At 52.6% G+C, this 18,339-nt stretch overlaps 1 protein-coding gene across 1 annotated transcript; it reads right to left on the bottom strand.

The window, feature by feature from the left end:
- Positions 1 to 5,156: 5,156 nt before the first annotated feature.
- Positions 5,157 to 13,939, bottom strand: LOC142363676 (coiled-coil domain-containing protein 30-like). The gene is made up of 12 exons (XM_075439826.1): positions 13,858 to 13,939; positions 13,704 to 13,765; positions 13,355 to 13,528; positions 12,838 to 13,047; positions 12,006 to 12,163; positions 10,834 to 10,981; positions 10,144 to 10,265; positions 8,900 to 9,041; positions 8,182 to 8,318; positions 7,785 to 7,899; positions 6,696 to 6,748; positions 5,157 to 5,547 (listed from the first exon to the last, which is right to left on the bottom strand). Exons 1-12 carry the CDS (start codon positions 13,937 to 13,939, stop codon positions 5,319 to 5,321), a joined length of 1,632 nt encoding a protein of 543 aa, XP_075295941.1. The 3' UTR covers positions 5,157 to 5,318.
- Positions 13,940 to 18,339: the final 4,400 nt, after the last annotated feature.

Here is an 18,339-nt window from a genome sequence, read left to right as displayed (position 1 = left end):
TCTAAAGCAGAAGGCGCAACTTCAAGAAACAGGAAGAAAAAGACAACGCCCCCGGCTCTCAAAAAGCCTGCTCTTCCTGCCATTTGTACACAAAAGCTGGTATTAAACAGCCTACAGCGCTGCATGGACAGGGAGAAAGAAAAGGCGGCATCTTTCTCATGAACACAGGTCCCACCACACGCACAGAGGCACTTTGATGCAGCCTTTTGCAGCTCCCCAGCTTCCCTACGGGAAAGGCAAACCCACAGCACCAACAAGGAGAGCCGGATGCCCAAGACCAAACACCTAAAACACCATCGCCACCACCACGAATGAACGCAATGCAGACTACAGATGCAAATGGTACATAAACTGACCTGCAAAAGTGGGCTGAGATGCTGATTCTGTCCCGTTTCTGCCTGTGCTATCTGTTCACACTGTTCTCCAGAAAGCGCTGCTGCCGTACGAGCCACGCCAGCAGTCACCAAGCCGTGCGGCACAAGAGTAGCCACCAGCCCTCGCAGCTGCTGGTTTGCAGGTGCGAGCTGCAGAGATGTTTCACGCTCCAACTCCAGCTGCGCAGAGAGTTCACACATCTGGATGCAGGGAATAAACAATCTGTCTTAGGCAAAGGGCTCTCAAATCTCTGCCAAACTCAATCACATGGCCACAACCTCTGCACGGTGTCGGAACAGAACCCAGTCTCCAAAGAGCACGGCCGCCTCGTTCTTCCCCACCCAGGTGCTGTCCCAAGCTCACTGCCTTCCCACAGCCTCGGAACGAGCTCCCTGAAGAGCCAGCTGACTTTTTCAAGGTGAGAGGGGAGGAGGCAGCGAGGAGAAAGGAGCTAAAAGCACCCTCGAGCCTGGACAACTGTTGTTAGTGATGCAGAAGCTCATAACGTCCTCAGAGAAGTCTCTCCTGTATTTGTTCCCAAATTATTTTCTTGTCTGGCACTCTTTGAAGCAACGGAACAGCTTCCTCCATACTGACAGGTTTACAGACTTTGCATACCTTGGCCTTAGCCTTGTCCAAGTCCTCTTGCAAGCGGGAGTTTTCCTCCTTCAGGTAATCGCGTTGGAGTGTGGAAGCTTTCAGCGACTTTTCTGCTATCCACTGCTTTCTTGAAGCATCAGTGAGCTCTTCTTGCAGCCGTCCCACTGTTCTCTAGGGAAACAATGTCACGGGAGGACAGAGAAAAAGGTAAGAAGCCAAAATCTGTCTTTTGACTTGCAGTTACTAGATAATATACCGAGATCGGTTCTCTAAGTGCATCGCAAAGCAGAGCAGCCTCATCCCCTGGAAGAAGGCGACATCTGCACAGCTGACGGTCTCTAGCCATCCTTGGCAAGTGAAGACAACTACAGAAATGCCATCTCTGAAGGATGATTTCTGTTTCCAGCACATTCTGCTGGGAAGATGCGGAGACTGTATCTAAGTATGTGTCTATAAGCACGTCTCAAGGCTTGCCGGCACCTTCCGCAATTCCAACAAAACCAGAACCAGCTCGAGTGATGGACTCCCATGCAGGTAGCTTACACCTGCTGACTTTCCGGAGCACCAGACAGCCTTGGGAACTGCTCTGCTTTCAGTCATTCCTGCTCAGTGATCATCTCACCTCTTTTTCTACTTGGTCCGCCTCGCATATAAAGGCATCGCTCACCTTATGTTCTTGGGCGGCCTTGTTCCGCACCTCTCCCAGCTGCTGACGGAGGAAAACATTTTCACTCTGGAGCTGGGACAGTTGTTCCTGCAGCCCTTCTGCCTGCTTGATGACATCTTTTCTCTCTTGAGCGTTCTTCGGGGGTAGAGCGTGCTGCTCCTTTGCCTGCCTCCGAGCCTGATGTAATTCTCTTTCTGCTCTATCTAAAGCCAGTGTCTTCTCCCGGAGAGTTTCTTTCAGTTGCTCCACTTCCTGCTCCAGCCTGTCAGCTTTTCTTTTGGCTTTGTTCAGCTGCTGACACAAGCTCTTGTTGGTTTCCAGCACCTCAGAGATGTGCGCGGGCACAGTGAGCTGGACATCACATGCTCTCAGAATCTCTTGCACATCGGCACTTTCTGCTGTCCCAGGACTTCCGAGGCTCCGGTGGCAAAGGGACAAGTCCAACCCTGGGGTCGGTATTTGGGCTGTGATGTTTCCTGTCTGCTCAAAGGGAAAGAATAAAAATGGACGGAACTTAGGAAATCAGCTCAAAACAGGAGACAGCGGCAGCATGTCACAGACCCAGAAGAGGACTGTCACTAACTTGACGTCGGATGAGAAAAGAGTTTCCAAGAACCCTGCCTTTGGCATTACTCATGGAAAAGTCTTCTTCTGCATTAGGGTGCGATAGAAGCCTAAAAGGAAGTCTCCAATGTAAAGCCTTGGGGTTTACATACCTCCCCCTCAGAGCTTTTGCCCTCCTCGATGGCTTCTTCATCAGCTGGCGACTCACGGCCGGCAGACTCCCAGTATACGGCAGGCTCATCTACATTAAAACCACACATTTTTGGAACCACAGTGATCTAATACAGCTCCTTGGTGCCTAGAGCGCTTCCCGAATCATCGTGCTTCCCGAGACAATCTTAGCACAAACACACACCCCAAACCCATGAAATCCTAGCGAGAGACCTGTCACAACGCGGATGCGAAATGCATCTCTTCTCCTGCTTGGGAGTTCGTTTCCTCGAGAGCACGCGCCTGCGCCATGTGCCAGGGACATCACTCGAAGTGACGAGAAAGGAGCCAAAAAGGAAGCAGTGTCTCGAGAATTCTGCTTCCCAGGGACAACACCTGGCAGAGCATTTGTTCCCGGATGACAAGGAACCCCTCCACGCCGTTTCCAAACACCTTGTCTCCCTGGCAGCCCACCAAAAGGGCAGGCGACAGCCCTTTTCCCCATTGCCTCCTCCGCGCTGGAGAGTCCTACCTGCTCTCCCCAGAGCGGGTGCACACCGCCTATCTCCAGCAGCTCCTGCCCTGCGGTGAGCGCTGGGTGCTGACACCCGTTTTGCATGGCCTGGAGCAGCTCCTCCCTCGTTTTCCTGCTCCCTGGGGACCGCAGGGCACACGCTGGGTCTGGGCCTGGAAAGACAGACAGCACAACCTCTTGGACTCACCGCAAGAACAACGGCCCTTTCCATCTTTCCCTCCCTTGGGAACCAACATGCCCAGGCATGAAGTGAAGCCCCAGGGCAGGAGAACAGCCCAGGAGTTTCCCAAAGACTTCCCGCCTGCCTGCGCCCGTTACCTCTCGTCCTTCTCCTGGCAGTTGTTGTCACCAACAGCCGCCTGCTTCTTCACCGGCAGCGGCGCTGGGGCCAAGCCCCCAGTGATGGACATGCAGTGTGGCTTGTTCCAGACGTCCTGCAAGATCTTGTTGTCAGCGATGCTTCCGAAGGACACATGCTGCTTCTGTGCCCTCCTCCTGCACAGGAACCGCCAGATGCTCTTCATGGCCCAGCAGGAATGGGCACCGCACTGCCTTGCCTCTCACCGACGAGCGGAGACAGGCAGGATTGGGTGGGCGCTGCCGGGTGCCGGCTGCCAGCAGAGGAGCCAAGCCCTGAGGAGCGGCAGGGTACGGGCAACTGCCTCCGGGCCGAGCCCACCACCAGCAGCAATGGCAGCACCAGCACAACACCACTGGCACAGCACCAGAAGCACCAGTACAGCAGCACCAGCACCAGCACAGCACCACTACCACCAGCACGGTACCAGTACCACCAGTACCACCAGCACAGCACCAGCAGCACCAGCACAGCACCAGCAGCACCGCCAGGTACTGTGTGTGCAGGGTCTGCGCCAGCGCCCCAGGTCTAGCGAACGCGTGTGCTGACGTCATGAACGGCTCAGTGACATCATAAGGTGCTGGGAACTGGGCGGTGCTGGGGGCAGAGGCCTGCAGGGCGGACGTGCCCGTGTGCTCAGCACCTTTCTGCAAACACCCAGGCCACGTGCCCAAGGGAAACGGCCCCTGGCGCACGGTGTCCAGGGCCACCGGCTTGCCCAAGGCCACCTCTCCAAGGCTCCCAGCTCCCTGCACGCTCGGGGCACCCACCGTCCTCCTCTCCTCTCCCAGCCCCTCTGCGGCACTCGCCTGCCTGCCTGGGAGACACATGGGCTCTGGCCACCAAGGCTCCCTGCAAGCACGAGAGGCGGTGGCTGGACACCCAGTGTGCCATTTTGGGCTTCCTGGGCTCTGGCTGTGTGTTCTGGGGCACCCTGGACCCCTCGGGGCACCCCTCTCTGCAGCCCTGGGTGTCCCTTGGAGGGCACCCCAAGCCCCTGCTGTTCACTGTGGGATGCCCCCTGTGCCTCGCTTTTGCTTGCTGGTCTGCCTGGTCCCCCTCAGCGTGCCGTTTGGGGTGCTCCGAGACACTCGTTCAGCCCTCTGGGCTTCCCCTGCACGTGCCTCTCTGGCTTTGGATGCTGCCTCAGGCTGTGGCTCTGCCTTTCAGGGTGCCCCAGGCCCCTGTTGTGTGAATTGCAGTGCTCTCCTGGGCAACAGGTGTGCCATTCCCCCGGCCGAGCACCCCGAACGATGCCATTTTGAGCACCCCAAGGCCCCTCGGAGTGCATTTTCGGCTCCCCCAGCTCCTTGGCGTGCCTTTGGGTGCCTCTGCAGGCCCCGCAGTGTGCTTTCTGCTGCACCCCATCTCCCCTGGTGTGCCTTTCACTACACCCCAGGGAAATCGGTGTGCCTTTTGGGGCGTCCCTGGGCTCGGTGCGTCCCTGGACGCAGGACTCCCCGGGGGTCTCACAAGAGCAGGGCAGAGGGGTACAGTCACCTCCCTTGCCCTGCTGCCCACGCTGCTGGGGATGCAGCCCGGGATGTGGTTGCCTTCTGGACTGCGAGCGCACATCGCCGGCTCGTGTCCAGCTTTTCATCCCCCGGCACCCCCAAGTCCTTCTCGGCAGGGCTGCTCTCCACCCCTTCATCCCCAGCCTGGATTTATGCGTGCGATTGCACCCACCCCTTGCACTTGGCCTTTTTCAACTTTTGGCAGCTTGTTGCTTTACTAAGCTTTCTGCTGCTTTACAAAGCTTGCATTTGTTGACTGGACAAGTAATTAGGGCTCTGGGGAAGATATGCTTCACCCCACCCCTCTTCCATTTGACTGAGTTTGTCTACAAATTCCATCCTCCACTTGGCTCTGGGATCACACACACATACACACACACACTTGCTGTTGGGTAAGTTGAAAAAAAACTGTTGAATAATTTAGGTGAAATGTATCACAGAAATCACCAGGTCAGTCCATTTGGCAATTCTTCCCCTGCAGTCCTTCTCATCCCATGGCAACAGGAACCCAAAACCTTGCAGTTCAGCTAATATTTTACAAACATTTCTTCCGGTTTAGAAGTTCTCAGAGCTGACACTCTGACTCTCCTCCTGTAGCTGGGAGGCTGTGGTGTCTCCAGGCGAAGCAACATTTAAGTACCCAATCTCAGAAGGTTGAGAGGGGGATAAGGAAAAGGGTGAGTCTTGGCTTTCAGCTTCTCCTTCAGGCTTCATGTCTGGCGTGGCCTTCAGGGTGCTGAGAAAGTCTGGCAGTTCTCTTGACGGGAAGCTGAAAACAAATTTCCTCTCTTAAGTCATTCTGCAAACTTCATCTGACCCTCCATCACCTGCCACAGTCCCAACACTCCTCCCAACGTCTCTGCGAGGCAGTGCAGGGCGATGCTCAATGCCTTTCGCTTGGACTGAGTCTCCGCTACTCCTCCTCCAGCCAAGCAACTGATGGCCCTCATCTACCCCAGAACCTACTCAGAGTCTCCGTCGCCATCCATAGCACCCAAAGGCTGTAACCAAGCCCACTGTGCTGGGTCTCCAGCAAGCAGACAGCAGAGCTACAGAGTCTCTCTGCCTTCCCCTTGCCCATTCTGGCACACATCATGGTTCTCCTGGCTATACCGGTGGAGGAACAGCTCAAGCTCCCCTCCTGCCCCATAGCCTGGGATGTGGGTCACACAGCTCTGGCCAGCAGTGGTCCTCTAAGCCTCGTAACCTCTTGTGTAAAGACACTCCTCCAAAACCACTGTTCACCAAGCTTATTTCTAAATCCCTGAGATTCAGTGTTCCCTGATACATTTGGAAAATTTTAATTCTCCATCCCATTAGTGTCAGAGTCTTTTTAATACCATTCTCCCTACAATTTGCCCAAAGGAAAAAAAAATTTTAAAAAGACCCTTGGAGGTGAAAGCACAGGGTGGAGCAGCCGTAACGCTCAACTTCTCCCTCACCACATGCACAGAGGCATTCCCCACCGCCTCCTTTTACCCCAAGGTACCTGGTACGGGGAGATGGCAACATGTCGGGGCGAAGACTAGAGCGGAGTCCCACCCCGCGGGTTGCAGACCTGGAGAGACGGCGGAAGAATGCAGCCAACTCAATGTGAGTGATAAGCAAGCTTCGTTTATTCCACCTACGATTACATTACTTATACAATGGTTAATTAGCTAATACATATTGCAAATCTAGAGCTCTTTATTGGTTAGCCAGCTAAAATGTCAGCTCCACCCCTACTTCCTCATTCTTCTCCAGCTGCATCCTGTTTTTTCACATTCTTGTTAACCGCAATGTTGATTCGTTGAGTTCCTTATCCTGTCAAGGACACTGTGTCCTTGCCACGTCTGCATTCCAGTTACATATTTATGCTAAGGCTAAGGCCTACTAAGCTTAAAATGGGCCTTCTACAACAAGCAATTCGGTCGAGCCTTGCCACCCCCCAACAGCAACACCTTACTCTGTGGCTGGTGTTCGGAGAAGTTAACACTCTTCGAGTCCTGGAAGGAGGAACGGAGACTTTCAGAGGGGAAAGTGTGTGTCAGACCCCAAATTTCAACATACGGTCTTGGTCTGCAAAGTGCCCCCAGCTCCACTGCCAGTTCTCCCTAGGACTCCAGCCCCACAGAGGTACTAATCCTAGACCTGTCCTTTGGGTCTGAATTCAAACTGAAAAAAAAACCCCTAACTAGCCCAGGTGAAACAAACAGAAAGAAAGAAAACCCAGTGGAACACACAGACAGCTCTTGCTGCCAGGCCCCAAACAGCACTTTCATCCTTCACAGCTCATTTCCAAACAAACCGGGCTCCCTCCCAATTTCAAAATGTACCAATAAACTTCCAAATCCACCTCTTTTACCTGAAGAGTTGTTGAAACACATTCTTTCACTTTCCTGGATTTTCCTCCATTTCTCCCCGCAAAGTTCTTCCCTAATTTAGTCGGTCCAAGCCTGAGTTTTTAGGGAAGGCACATCTTCCTTCCCTTCAACATCGTCGAGATTACGGGTCAGCTTGGCCTAAGGTTTTTTGCCTTACAGGAGTAGCGTTCCCAACCACTCCACTCTGGGTTATTTCTCCCCATTTTAGAGCTAATTTTAAAACTAAGGTCTTGTAACAACTCTAGATCTGCACAAAAGCCAAAGAGACGTTTCTGTACTCGCAAAAAGGATCTCGGCTCACAGATGGGGATGGTGCAGCCAAGAGTATTGAGCTTTCAACTCCCCACAAAGTCCCTTCTCACCGACAAAGCCGCTGCAATTTCCTGTGTGTTTGGTGCTCCTTTCCATCCCAACTGGAGGATCGATTTCGCTTTTCTCCAGCACCCTCAGCTACAGCTACGAACACCAACCCTCACTCAAGAGTTCAAGAAGCATCTGGACGACACTCTTCCTCATTTGGTTTAGTTTTAGGAGTTGAACTCGATAATCCTTACGCGTTCCTTCAAACTTGACGTATTCTGTGATTCTCTGATTGACTCGTGGGAGACCTCAGCTCCTGCAACCTGTGTGCGGAAACCAAGTCCTCTCAGAGACTCACCTCCATGGTGGGAGCGTGGATGCTCCTCAGCGCGTGCTGCGAGGTGGGCACGTGGTCGGAGAGATGGAGTTTGCTCTCATGCAGCCACACATTCTCCTCGTCCAGGATCTTCACTCTGAGCAAGTGGCACATACAAGGCATAAGTTATTTTCCTTCTGACCATGCTATGTTTCCAAAGGGACATTTTCTTTTTCAACTTCAGGCCCTTTGACCTCCACAACCTCCACCTGTATGCTATGGGTTTTGATGGGGAAAGGGGCTAATTACACCCCACAGCAATTAAAAGCCACAGCACTAGTAACTGGGGTGCAGTTCAGGCTTTCCTCTGGATTTCTTACGAGGAGTAGCCCGTAAAACCGGAGAAGTGCTGGGAAGAGGCACAGACATCACTGTTTACCTTCTCTGCAGGGTGGCAGCCGTAGACCTGTTGCTCCAAGGCGTCTCCTCTTGGTCAGATACCTTCTGGAGGAGCCGTCTTCTTTCCTGGAGTAATTTCTCGTTCTCGGCGGTGATCTGTGCAATCAGCACCTTCCCCTGAGCATTGTTGCAGAAGGAAACAAACACCAGTGGTTACACTTTTCTCTTCTCTGCCCTCTGTAAACCTTGAGGTGCTCTGCCAAAGGGGTCACCACCAAGCATGTTCGCTCCTAGAAGCGATACACTATTTGATGTAACATGCCCCAAAAAGTGACTTCTGAGTCACTTCCCATCAGTAACATCTCCAAGGCGAAAGATGACGGAGCTTAGGCAGTTTCTGAATGGGATATGAGGACACGGATTCCCCCCAAGGGCAAACTTGAGCCAGAAATCTCCTTCTGGCTTCTAGCTCCTAAGAGGATGGGCTGGTGGCCCTTGGCACTGCTAGCCGCTTCCCAGGGCTGCATCAGTCCTGCCCACAGAGCAGGAGCAGCACATGGGGCATTGCTCGCCTTGCTCCGACCCTCAGGCTGGTTGACCGTGCTATCCCGTTGCCTGAAAACCAGCTGTTCCTAAACCTCACCTCTTTGATTTCCTACGCTGCATCTCTTTTTGGAAGCAGGGATGCTCCCGCAGAGACCCTACAGCCTGCTCCCCTGCCTTCCCTCGCAGGAGCTGCCCTCGATGAGTTCTCTCACCTTTTCCACCTGGAGCTTTGACTCGCTGAGCTCATTTTCAAGCTGCTTAATTCTGCTGTGCCTTTGTTTCACCTCGTGGATAAAAGTCTCCTTGGCTCTGCGGATCTTGTCTTTGTGGTGGAGCTGCATTTCGTTATATTTCCTGAGGAGGCAGAGACAAAGCGTCAGGCTGTGAAATGCCTTTGTGTTCTGGGTCAAGATCAAGGCAGGACATGTCCTGTATTTCTTCAGGCTCTCCAAAGCCTGAAGCGGGAGCCTCAGCCATCTACGCAGCTCCTTTTGGCTGCACAGCTAAAGGCAGAATGAGCACGCAGACTTTCTGGACTACGTCTTTCACCGATCAGTTCGGGGTTTTTTTGTTGTTGTTGCAAAGTTTATATTGTGAAGTGTCACCCAAATGGAAACTGATTGAAGGACCAAAAGAATTCCCAAAACTGACTCCCAGCTTTACAAATCCTTCTGCTCACCACTCTCAGCTCTTTATACCAAACAGAGTTTTAAATTCACCAAAATTGGAAGTAACGGGGAAAGGGCAAGCTCTTTATCTGGGTGGGGAGGTGGGTGGATAAGGGACATTACTCGTGTATGAGGGAAAAAGGCTGAAAAAGAAGAATCCTACACGGCAAGGGTCAGGCAAACAGGCTGCAGAAAGAGCTACTTCAGTGGGCACTTCTTAGAGCTGCGACACTGGGGTTAAATATCTGTCTCTACTGAGACTTGTGATCATTGCTCATCCCCTCAAAAGTGTCCCATTTAGGCAGTGTTCTTGTTTATTTTTATCCAGCTGGGACAGAAGGGAAAATAACATCAAAAAAAGAAAAAAAAAGAAAAATCTCTACCACATAAGAGATATTTGCCCACGTTTGCTCAAAACTCATGACAAAAAGGCTACTGTGCTTCAAATTAGATCAAAAGCGCTCTGGGGAGAAGCGAGCAGCTCCACAGGGCATCTCCGCCGGTGCCAGACCGTGAGCAGCAGTGCCCGCAGCCCTCCCTGGGCACCCCTTTGCTTTCTGCGCTGTCTTCAGCTGCCAAGGAGAACACGACGGCAGACGCGTGACGTGTAACACAACTGCATGAGGGGCGTTGGGCTAAGGCAGACCTCCCGGTGCTAAATGCCTCGAACAGGAGAGACAAGAAAGGCTACAGGGCAGTCGAATCCAGTGTCACGGCCAGGCACCCGAATGGCGGGTCCTGGGTGGGTTTTTTTGTGCCGACACATACCCTGCCGCTTCAGCCGGTACCTGACACACAGATCCTTCTGGTTCAGGAGACGGATTCCTTCCTCGTAAAGGGCTTTGTTTTCATCCTTCAGCAGTGAAAGTTGCTCTGAAAGCTTCTGGTTCTCCTTCTGACACTGGAGGTGCTGGAAAACATCAATTTTTTATTTGTGTACCTGTGTCCTCAGCTGTAGGGGTCCCTCTGCCTCTTGTCAGTCTGGTCTCCAAAGCTTCTCTTCATAAATCCTACTGGTTCCTACCACAGATAACACCCACCCATTCTGCCTCCCAAGGCCACTGCCTCCTCCCCTTACAGAAGGGAGAGTGGGGACTTCTGTGCTGCTAGGGGGGCTTCCACAGGGCACGGCAAGGCAATGCGTCCTCCCACTGCCAAGATTTTCCTGCAAAAACCTCCACGCTCTGCAAGGAAAGGGGAAGAAGCCACCAAGTCCTCCTCGTCTGCCCTCAGAGCTGCATTCCCAGGAAACCTACACGAGACGGGATGGTGCTTTTTCTCCAGCTCCTCTTTAAATCAGTGGGATCTGCAAGAGTTCAGCACCTGGCTGGATGTGACCCTGTTTCAGCAGTTCCCAGGTGCAGGTTTCACACTGGGATGGTCCCATTTTTCCCCTAGAGCTCAGTGGTCTGCTCTGGAGTCAGCCAACAGCACAGCACCCCCATGGGTGGTGAGGACCCACCCATGCTGCAGCTCACCTCCCCTGAGTCAGTTTTCTTCTCGTCTTCTAGGACGTGCAGAGTCTTACCCTGCAGCTCCACGTGCATCTTGGCCAGCGATGCCTCCGTCTCCCACGAGTGCTGGAGCTGCTGCCGCAGCTCCTCCACCTGTTGCTCCAGGATCTTCCTAAAAGCATGTTGATGTGACAGTGAGACACCGATGTGGAGGCCCGCCTGTGACGTGCCACCATGAATTCAAGGCTGGCTGCAATCTAGAAAACAATGCACTGCTCTGCACCTGCCCCGGGCAACGCTGGGAGTAGAAGAAATCATCCTGGTTGTCCCCATGTCCCAGTGGCACGTCAAAGGGTACTCCTCAGTACAAGAAGGACATTGAGGGGCAGGAGCGTGTTCAGAGAAGGGCAGCGAGGCTGGGCAGGGGACTGGAGAACAGGTCTGATGAGGAGTGGCTGAGGGAGCTGGGGCTGTTCAGTCTGGAGAAGAGAAGGCTGAGGGGAGACCTTCTCGCTCTCTGCAGCTCCCTGACAGGAGGGTGCAGTGAGGGGGGGTTGGTCTCTTCTCCCAGGTAAACAGCGATAGGACGAGAGGCAATGGACTCAAGCTGTGTCAGGAGAGGTTTAGATTGGATATTGGAAAAAATGTCTTTACTGAGAGAGTGGTCAGGCCTTGGACCAGGCTGCCCAGGGAGGTGGTGGAGTCCCCATCCCTGGAGGGGTTCAAAAAACGTGTGGACGTGACGCTTCAGGACATGGTTTAGCAGGCATGGTGGGGTTGGGATGGCGGTTGGACTTGATGATCTTAGAGGTCTTTTCCAACCTTCATGATTCCATGGTTCTGTGTGATGATTCTAAGAGGTATCATCAAACCCAGCTGCACAGGAAGGGGGACTGCCAGTGTCTAGAGGGCAGACCAAATCACTGGGTTGGCAGGAGGGGCCCGGCACTTTCTGAGGCAGCTGAAGTCTCCAAAAATCTTTTAAATCTCAAAGAGGGGATCCTGTGGAACTCTGCCAGGGGCACTGGCAGGTCAAAGGGAGAGATAGGAGGTGAAACCAGCGGTGCAGTGACTGTGAGCCTGCTTCAGGCCGGGCATGGAGCTGCAGGATGTACCTAGACAGCTGGCCCAGCACCATTTGCTGGCCCAGCACCTGCCCTCCGAACGCAGCACAGGCCTTAGCCAGCTCTGTGTACCTTTTCAGCTGTTCCTCGTGAAGTTCTTGTTGCACACGAGCTTCATTGTCCCGGGCCTCCTTCAATTCCTCCTCCAGGAGCTTCTTGTCTGAAACACTGGCCTCTACCAGCAGGAGTTGGTGCTGGGAATCTTTTAGATTTTGCTGGAGATTTGAAATCTTGGATTAAAACTGGACACAGATTAAACTTTTTGAATTTACAGGATGGTATCTGAATGCAAGGGATTGAACTCTCTTTGATCACTCAGTATCTGAGTCGTGGGAATGAAAGATTTGCTCGCCCCTACTCAGAAGTACTTCTTAATGGACTTTGACACAAAGACATACAAAGTAAAACATTTCCAACCGCTACCAGATTTTGGATCAGATACTATGTCATGAATCAGCAACAATCCTTTTTACACCTAATTTGATCCCGCACACTTCAAAATCGAATCCAACGACCAGAGCAGGAACGTGGCAGAATCGATGCCGTGGAAAACACAAGCTTTTGCGATTTACCAGATAGCAAACAGCAGCAAATCTCCTCGGCAAGAACATGATCCAGGCTCCCGGTGTCTGCCAGCCCTGCTGCCTCTATGTTGAGAGATACTGAGCTTTAGAGAGAGGAGTCTGAGCCACTAGATTTGGCTTCTAATTGTCTTCATTATACTCCCACTAATAACAGATGTTTTTCCTGAAATATTTAGCCACGTGATCTCAAAAAGGACTAGCAACACGGACTTCAGGGAACCGACCCATGAGCTGCTAGTGCTTCTTCTTTCTGAACTACAGCTGCACAAAACTGCTGAAAAACATACCTCCCGTTAGCGTAGGTCACACTGACGAGTTACCTTTTTTTGTGCTTCGCATGCTTTGGATTTCTCCTGTGCAAGTTTCTCTTGCAGACCGCTCTGCGCTTTATCGGCCTGGGAGCACTTCAGGAGCTCTTGTTCGAGTTCTTTGACCTTTTGCTGGCTTTTTTCCCACTGTGCTGAGAGAGAGGAGCACGTTTCAGTTGTGTCCGAGAGTTTTGCCTGGGCTTGCTTCAGCTCAGGTTTGACCTGAGTTTCAAAAGAAGAAAAGAAAATTAAATTTGCACTTTAATATGTATCACCTGAAATACCTTGATCGGGAAAGGGGCAACAGGATTACTGAGCGGCGAAGAAAAGAGAACTACAGGGAGCAGCACGTTTTATTTGGAGGCGGTGCAATTTCCATGGAGCTGAGACACAGCATGCTTGAGAGCCCCAGGTACTGCACGGACAAATGCAAACGAAGCCCAGCCTGTTGATCAGCACCTCAGACCTCCCACAGCCTGTAAAACGATGCGAAGCTCTCCTCAAACAGTTCTCCCTGCTCTCTTCCTACCTTGGTGCACTCCTGCTGGAGCAACAGGTTTTGCTTTTGTAAGTTGACGTTCTTCTCCCTTTCGTATCTCAGCTCCCTCTCAGCTGAGCTGCACAAGTTCTGAACGCGACGCAAGTCCTGCCGCAGTTGCTGCATCTTTTCCTCCTGCTGCCGGAATCTCTCTTTGGACAGACTCTGCAGGAACAGCGAAACGACACAGGTTACCTGGAAATCAACTGCGAGGAAAGATAAAGACTGGCCGTTAAGAAAGGCAGAGGTATGCCAGTGGCATTTAAGGGCATTTAAGGAGGAAGATGGGTAAAGCCAGGCAAGCATTTCCTCTGCCCCCATACTACGTCCTGCTCCCTACCCTGTCCATCCCCTCCGAGAAGCTGATACCACTCTTGCAGTTGAGGGAGTAGATGCAAAAACCTGGAGGAGGGAACAAATCCCTGTTAAAACTTACCTGTCAAGCAAAAGCCACACCACCCAGGCTGCTCTTCACTCTTGGCCCAGAGTCTCACCGAGACAGATAAGCAAAGCAAGTCCTGGCAGCGCTACGGGGACAGACACGCTGGTACAACGTGAACGCAGCCTGGGCACCATGAAAGGGTCACCAACGGTCTATGGTGGCTTTTGGAAGATAACTGAGCTCCGTATGATCTCGATCCCTACATCTGATGGAGCATCACAGAGATTTTAGACCCCTCTGCTTAAGGCAGGTTGCTTTTTCCTGCATCCAGGTGTGTGAACTCTCCACGCAGCTGGAGGTGGAGTCCCAAAAATCTCCGCAGCTCAAAGCTACAAATCGGGAGCTTCCCACATCTGGCGTATGAAAACATTTCTTCCCAGCATCACTTTCGGCCATCTGTTGCTCTGCATTTCCGCTTTGCGTCTTCACCCACTGTTCTTGGGACTAGACAAAATCCACTGAAGATCAAGCTTCCCTTCTAAGATAAATCCCCAGATAAATTCCAGAGCTGGCAAGTCTTCATCCAGCACTGTGCAGTCCAGCCAGCTTATTTGAAGTTTGAGGTGGCAAGACAAGCAAGCAGCCCCAGTCTCTGTACTTCTGTGCGAGCAGTGCCATGGGCAGATGAGGCTGAGAAACAGCTTTCCAGGCTAGCTCTTTCTGCCTGTGAGCTATCTGCAGACCTTCGCATTTTGGGAGAGGAGCTGCTGAAGGTGCCCGGCATGGACCCCCAAAGCTACATTTGAAGATTGAGGTGGCAAGACAAGAAAGCAACCACAGTCTCTGTGCCTCTGTGCGAGCAGTGCCATGGGCAGATGAGGCTGAGCAACAGCTTTCCGGGCTAGCTCTTTCTCCCTGCGAGCTATCTGCAGACGTTCGCATTTTCAGAGCAGGGCTGCCGGAGGCGGCCGGCATGGACCACCTAAGATATATTTAACGTTTGACGTGGCAAGACAAGCAAGCAGCCCCAGTCTCTGTGCCTCTGTGCGAGCAGTGCCATGGCCAGATGAGGCTGAGCAACATCTTTCCAGGCTAGCTCTTTCTGCCTGCGAGTTTTCAGCGGATGTTCGCATTTTCAGAGCAGCGCTGCCGGATACGCCCCCTGCACGTACCCCCAAAGCAATGTTCGAAGTTTGAGGTGGCAAGACAAGCAAGCAGCCCCAGTCTCTGTGCCTCTGTGCTAGCAGTGCCATGGGCAGATGAGGCTGAGCAACAGCTTTCCAGGCTAGCTCTTTCTGGCTGCGATCAATCTGCACACTGTGGCATATTCAGAGCAGGGCTGCCAAAGACGCATGGCACGGACACCAAATCTACGTTTGAAGTTTGAGGGGACAAGACAAGCAAGCAGCCCCAGTCTCTGTGCCTCTCTGCGAGCAGTGCCATGGGCAGATGAGGCTGAGCAACAGCTTTCCAGGCTAGCTCTTTCTGCCTGCGAGCTATCTGCAGACGTTCGCATTTTCAGAGCAGGGCTCCAGCAGGTCCCGTGGACGAACCCTCAAAGCTACGTTTGAAGTTTGACGGGGCAAGACAAGCAAGCAGCCCCAGTCTCTGTGCCTCTGTGCGACCAGTGCCATGGGCAGATGAGGCTGAGCAACAGCTTTCTAGGCTATCTGTTTCTGGCTGCGACCTATCTGCAGACGTTTGCATTTTAGGAGCAGAGATGCAGGAGGCGCCCGGCACGGACCACCTAAGCTACGTTTGAAGTTTGACGGGGCAAGACAAGCAAGCAGCCCCAGTCTCTGTGCCTCTGTGCGAGCAGTGCCATGGGCAGATGAGGCTGAGCAACAGCTTTCCAGGCTAGCTCTTTCTGGGTGCGAGCTATCTGCAGACGTTCGCATTTTGGGAGCAGCGCTCCAGCAGATCCCCTGGACGAATCCCCAAAGCTACGTTTGAAGTTTGAAATGGCAAGACAAGCAAGCAGCCCCAGTCTCTGTGCCTCGGTGCGAGCAGTGCCATGGGCAGATGAGGCTGAGCAACAGCTTTCCAGGCTAGCTCTTTCTAGCTGCGATCTATCTGCAGACGTTCGCATTTTCAGAGTAGGGCCCCAGCAGGTCCCCTGTACGAACCCCCAAAGCTACATTTGAATTTTGAGGGGGCAAGAAAAGCAAGCAACCCCAGTCTCTGTGCCTCTGTGCGAGCAGTGCCATGGGCAGATGAGGCTGAGCAACAGCTTTCTAGGCTAGCTCTTTCTGCCTGCGATCTATCTGCAGACGTTCGCATTTTCGGAGCAGAGCTGCAGGAGGCGCCCGGCACGGACCATTTAAGATACGTTTGAAGTTTGACGGGGCAAGACAAGCAAGCAGCCCCAGTCTCTGTGCCTCTGTGCGAGCAGTGCCATGGGCAGATGAGGCTGAGCAACAGCTTTCCAGGCTAGCTCTTTCTGACTGTGGGCTATCTGCAGACGTTCGCATTTTTGGAGCAGGGCTGACGGAGACGGCCGGCACGGACCACCTAAGCTAAGTTTGAAGTTTGAGGTGGCAAGACAAGTAAGCAGCCCCAGTCTCTGTGCCTCTGTGCGAGCAGTGCCATGGGCAGATGAGGCTGAGCAACAGCTTTCCAGGCTAGCTCTTTCTGGCTGCGAGCTATCTGCACAGTTTGGCATATTCAGAGCAAGGCTGCCAAAGATGCATGGCACGGACCCCCAAATCTACGTTTGAAGTTTGAGGTGGCAAGACAAGCAAGCCAGCCCCAGTCTCTGTGCCTCTGAGCGAGCAGTGCCATGGGCAGATGAGGCTGAGCAACAGCTTTCCAGGCCACCCCCTTCTGGCTGCCAGCTATCAGCAGACGTTCGCATTTTCGGAGCAGGGCTGCCTGAGGTGCCCGCCACGGACAACCAAAGCTACGTTTGAAGTTTGAGGTGGCAAGACAAGCAAGCAGCCCCAGTCTCTGTGCCTCTGTGCGAGCAGTGCCATGGGCAGATGAGACTGAGCAACAGCTTTCCATGCTAGCTGTTTCTGGCTGCGAGTTATCTACAGCGGTTTTCATTTTCAGAGCAGGGCAACCTTAAGTTTGATCATCGAATCGTAGAACCATGTGGGGGGATGGCAACGCTCGACCGAATTGCTTGTTGTAGAAAATCCATTTTAAGCTTAGCATGTCCTTGACAGAACAAGGAATTTAACAAATCAACTCTGCGGTTAGCAAGAATGTGAAAAACAGGTTGCAGCTGGAGAAGAATGAGGGAGTATGGGCGGAGTTGACATTTAGCTGGCTAGCCAATAATGAGCTCTAACTTTGCAATATGTAGTAGCTAATTAATCACTCTATAAATTGTGTAACCAAACTGTAATAAACGAAGCTTGCTTATCACTCACATTGAGTTGGCTGCATTCATCCGCCGCTTCTCCAGGTTTGCGACCCTCGGGGCAGGACTTAGCCGATCGCCCCGACAGAACCATCGCATCATTTATGTTGGAAAAGATCCTTCAGATCATCGAGTCCAACCGCAAACCCGACACTGCCAACTCCATCACCATACCCTGTCCCAAAGCGCCACGTCCACACAACTTTCAAATACCTGCAGGCATGCTGCCTCAAGCACTTCCCTGGGCAGCCTGTTCCAATGCTTGGCAACCCTTTTGGGGAAGACAGTTTTCCTAATAGCCAACCGAAAAAAGTCTCCTTCTCTGGAGATATTCAAGACCCGCCTGGACAAGGTCCTCTACAGCCTGCTGTAGGTGATCCTGCTTCGGCAGGAGGGTTGGACTAGATGACCCACAGAGGTTCCTTCCAACCCCGACCATTCTGTGGTTCTGTGATTCTGTGTAAAACCTCCCCTTGCGGGAGTCGGCTGGGCCGAGGGCGGCCTTGATGGTCTTGATGGAATAGAGTCATATCTCTGAGCTAATTATTTTGCGCACCTGTGGTTGAAAAACAGGAGGAAAGGAGCGAAGAAACAGGATGGGAAAATCCACCTCTTTGATAAGCGTGAAGGTCATGTGAACGGACACATGATGACCAATCAGAAGAACAAAGGAGCGACATGCCAAAAGACCCTCACCAGTGAGGCTCTGGGGGTGGGGAACAAGGGGATATAAAAATGTTATGATTAGCCATTACAGTGCTTCTGCTGCTGCTTCTGTTTGCTTTTGCTTGCCTTGTGACTGCCATAACTTCTTGTGGCGTGTCGCCACAACTAACGATGACACGAAGTTTGGGCTCAGCAAGTAACGATTTGCATTGTGCAATTAGGACTAGATTTACAGGACACAAGCTGCATTTCAGGCCCCTTCCCGCGTCCAGACTGTGGCTGGCAGGATGCTGCCTGGAACCAGGAATGAACGGGTTTTCCCGGCCGACAGCAAGCGGCCCCGTGGCACCAAGCCTGCCTGCGTAATCTGCACGGCGATTTGGCTCCAAGGCAAGCCACAGAACTCCCGCGACACCTCCCCAGCCTCCGCGCGTCTCACTACTGAATTACCTTTTAACTCACATACAATGTAGTTTGTAATGCTGCAGTATCACCTCCTGTTTCCAAAACAACATTTTCAATTTTCTTGTGTCCTGCACACTCCAGAAAGTCCACGTCACGACA

Source organism: Opisthocomus hoazin, chromosome 19 (genome assembly GCF_030867145.1).
Source record: "Opisthocomus hoazin isolate bOpiHoa1 chromosome 19, bOpiHoa1.hap1, whole genome shotgun sequence".
NCBI lineage: Eukaryota > Metazoa > Chordata > Aves > Opisthocomiformes > Opisthocomidae > Opisthocomus > Opisthocomus hoazin.
This window is presented reverse-complemented; position numbering and strand designations above follow the sequence as displayed.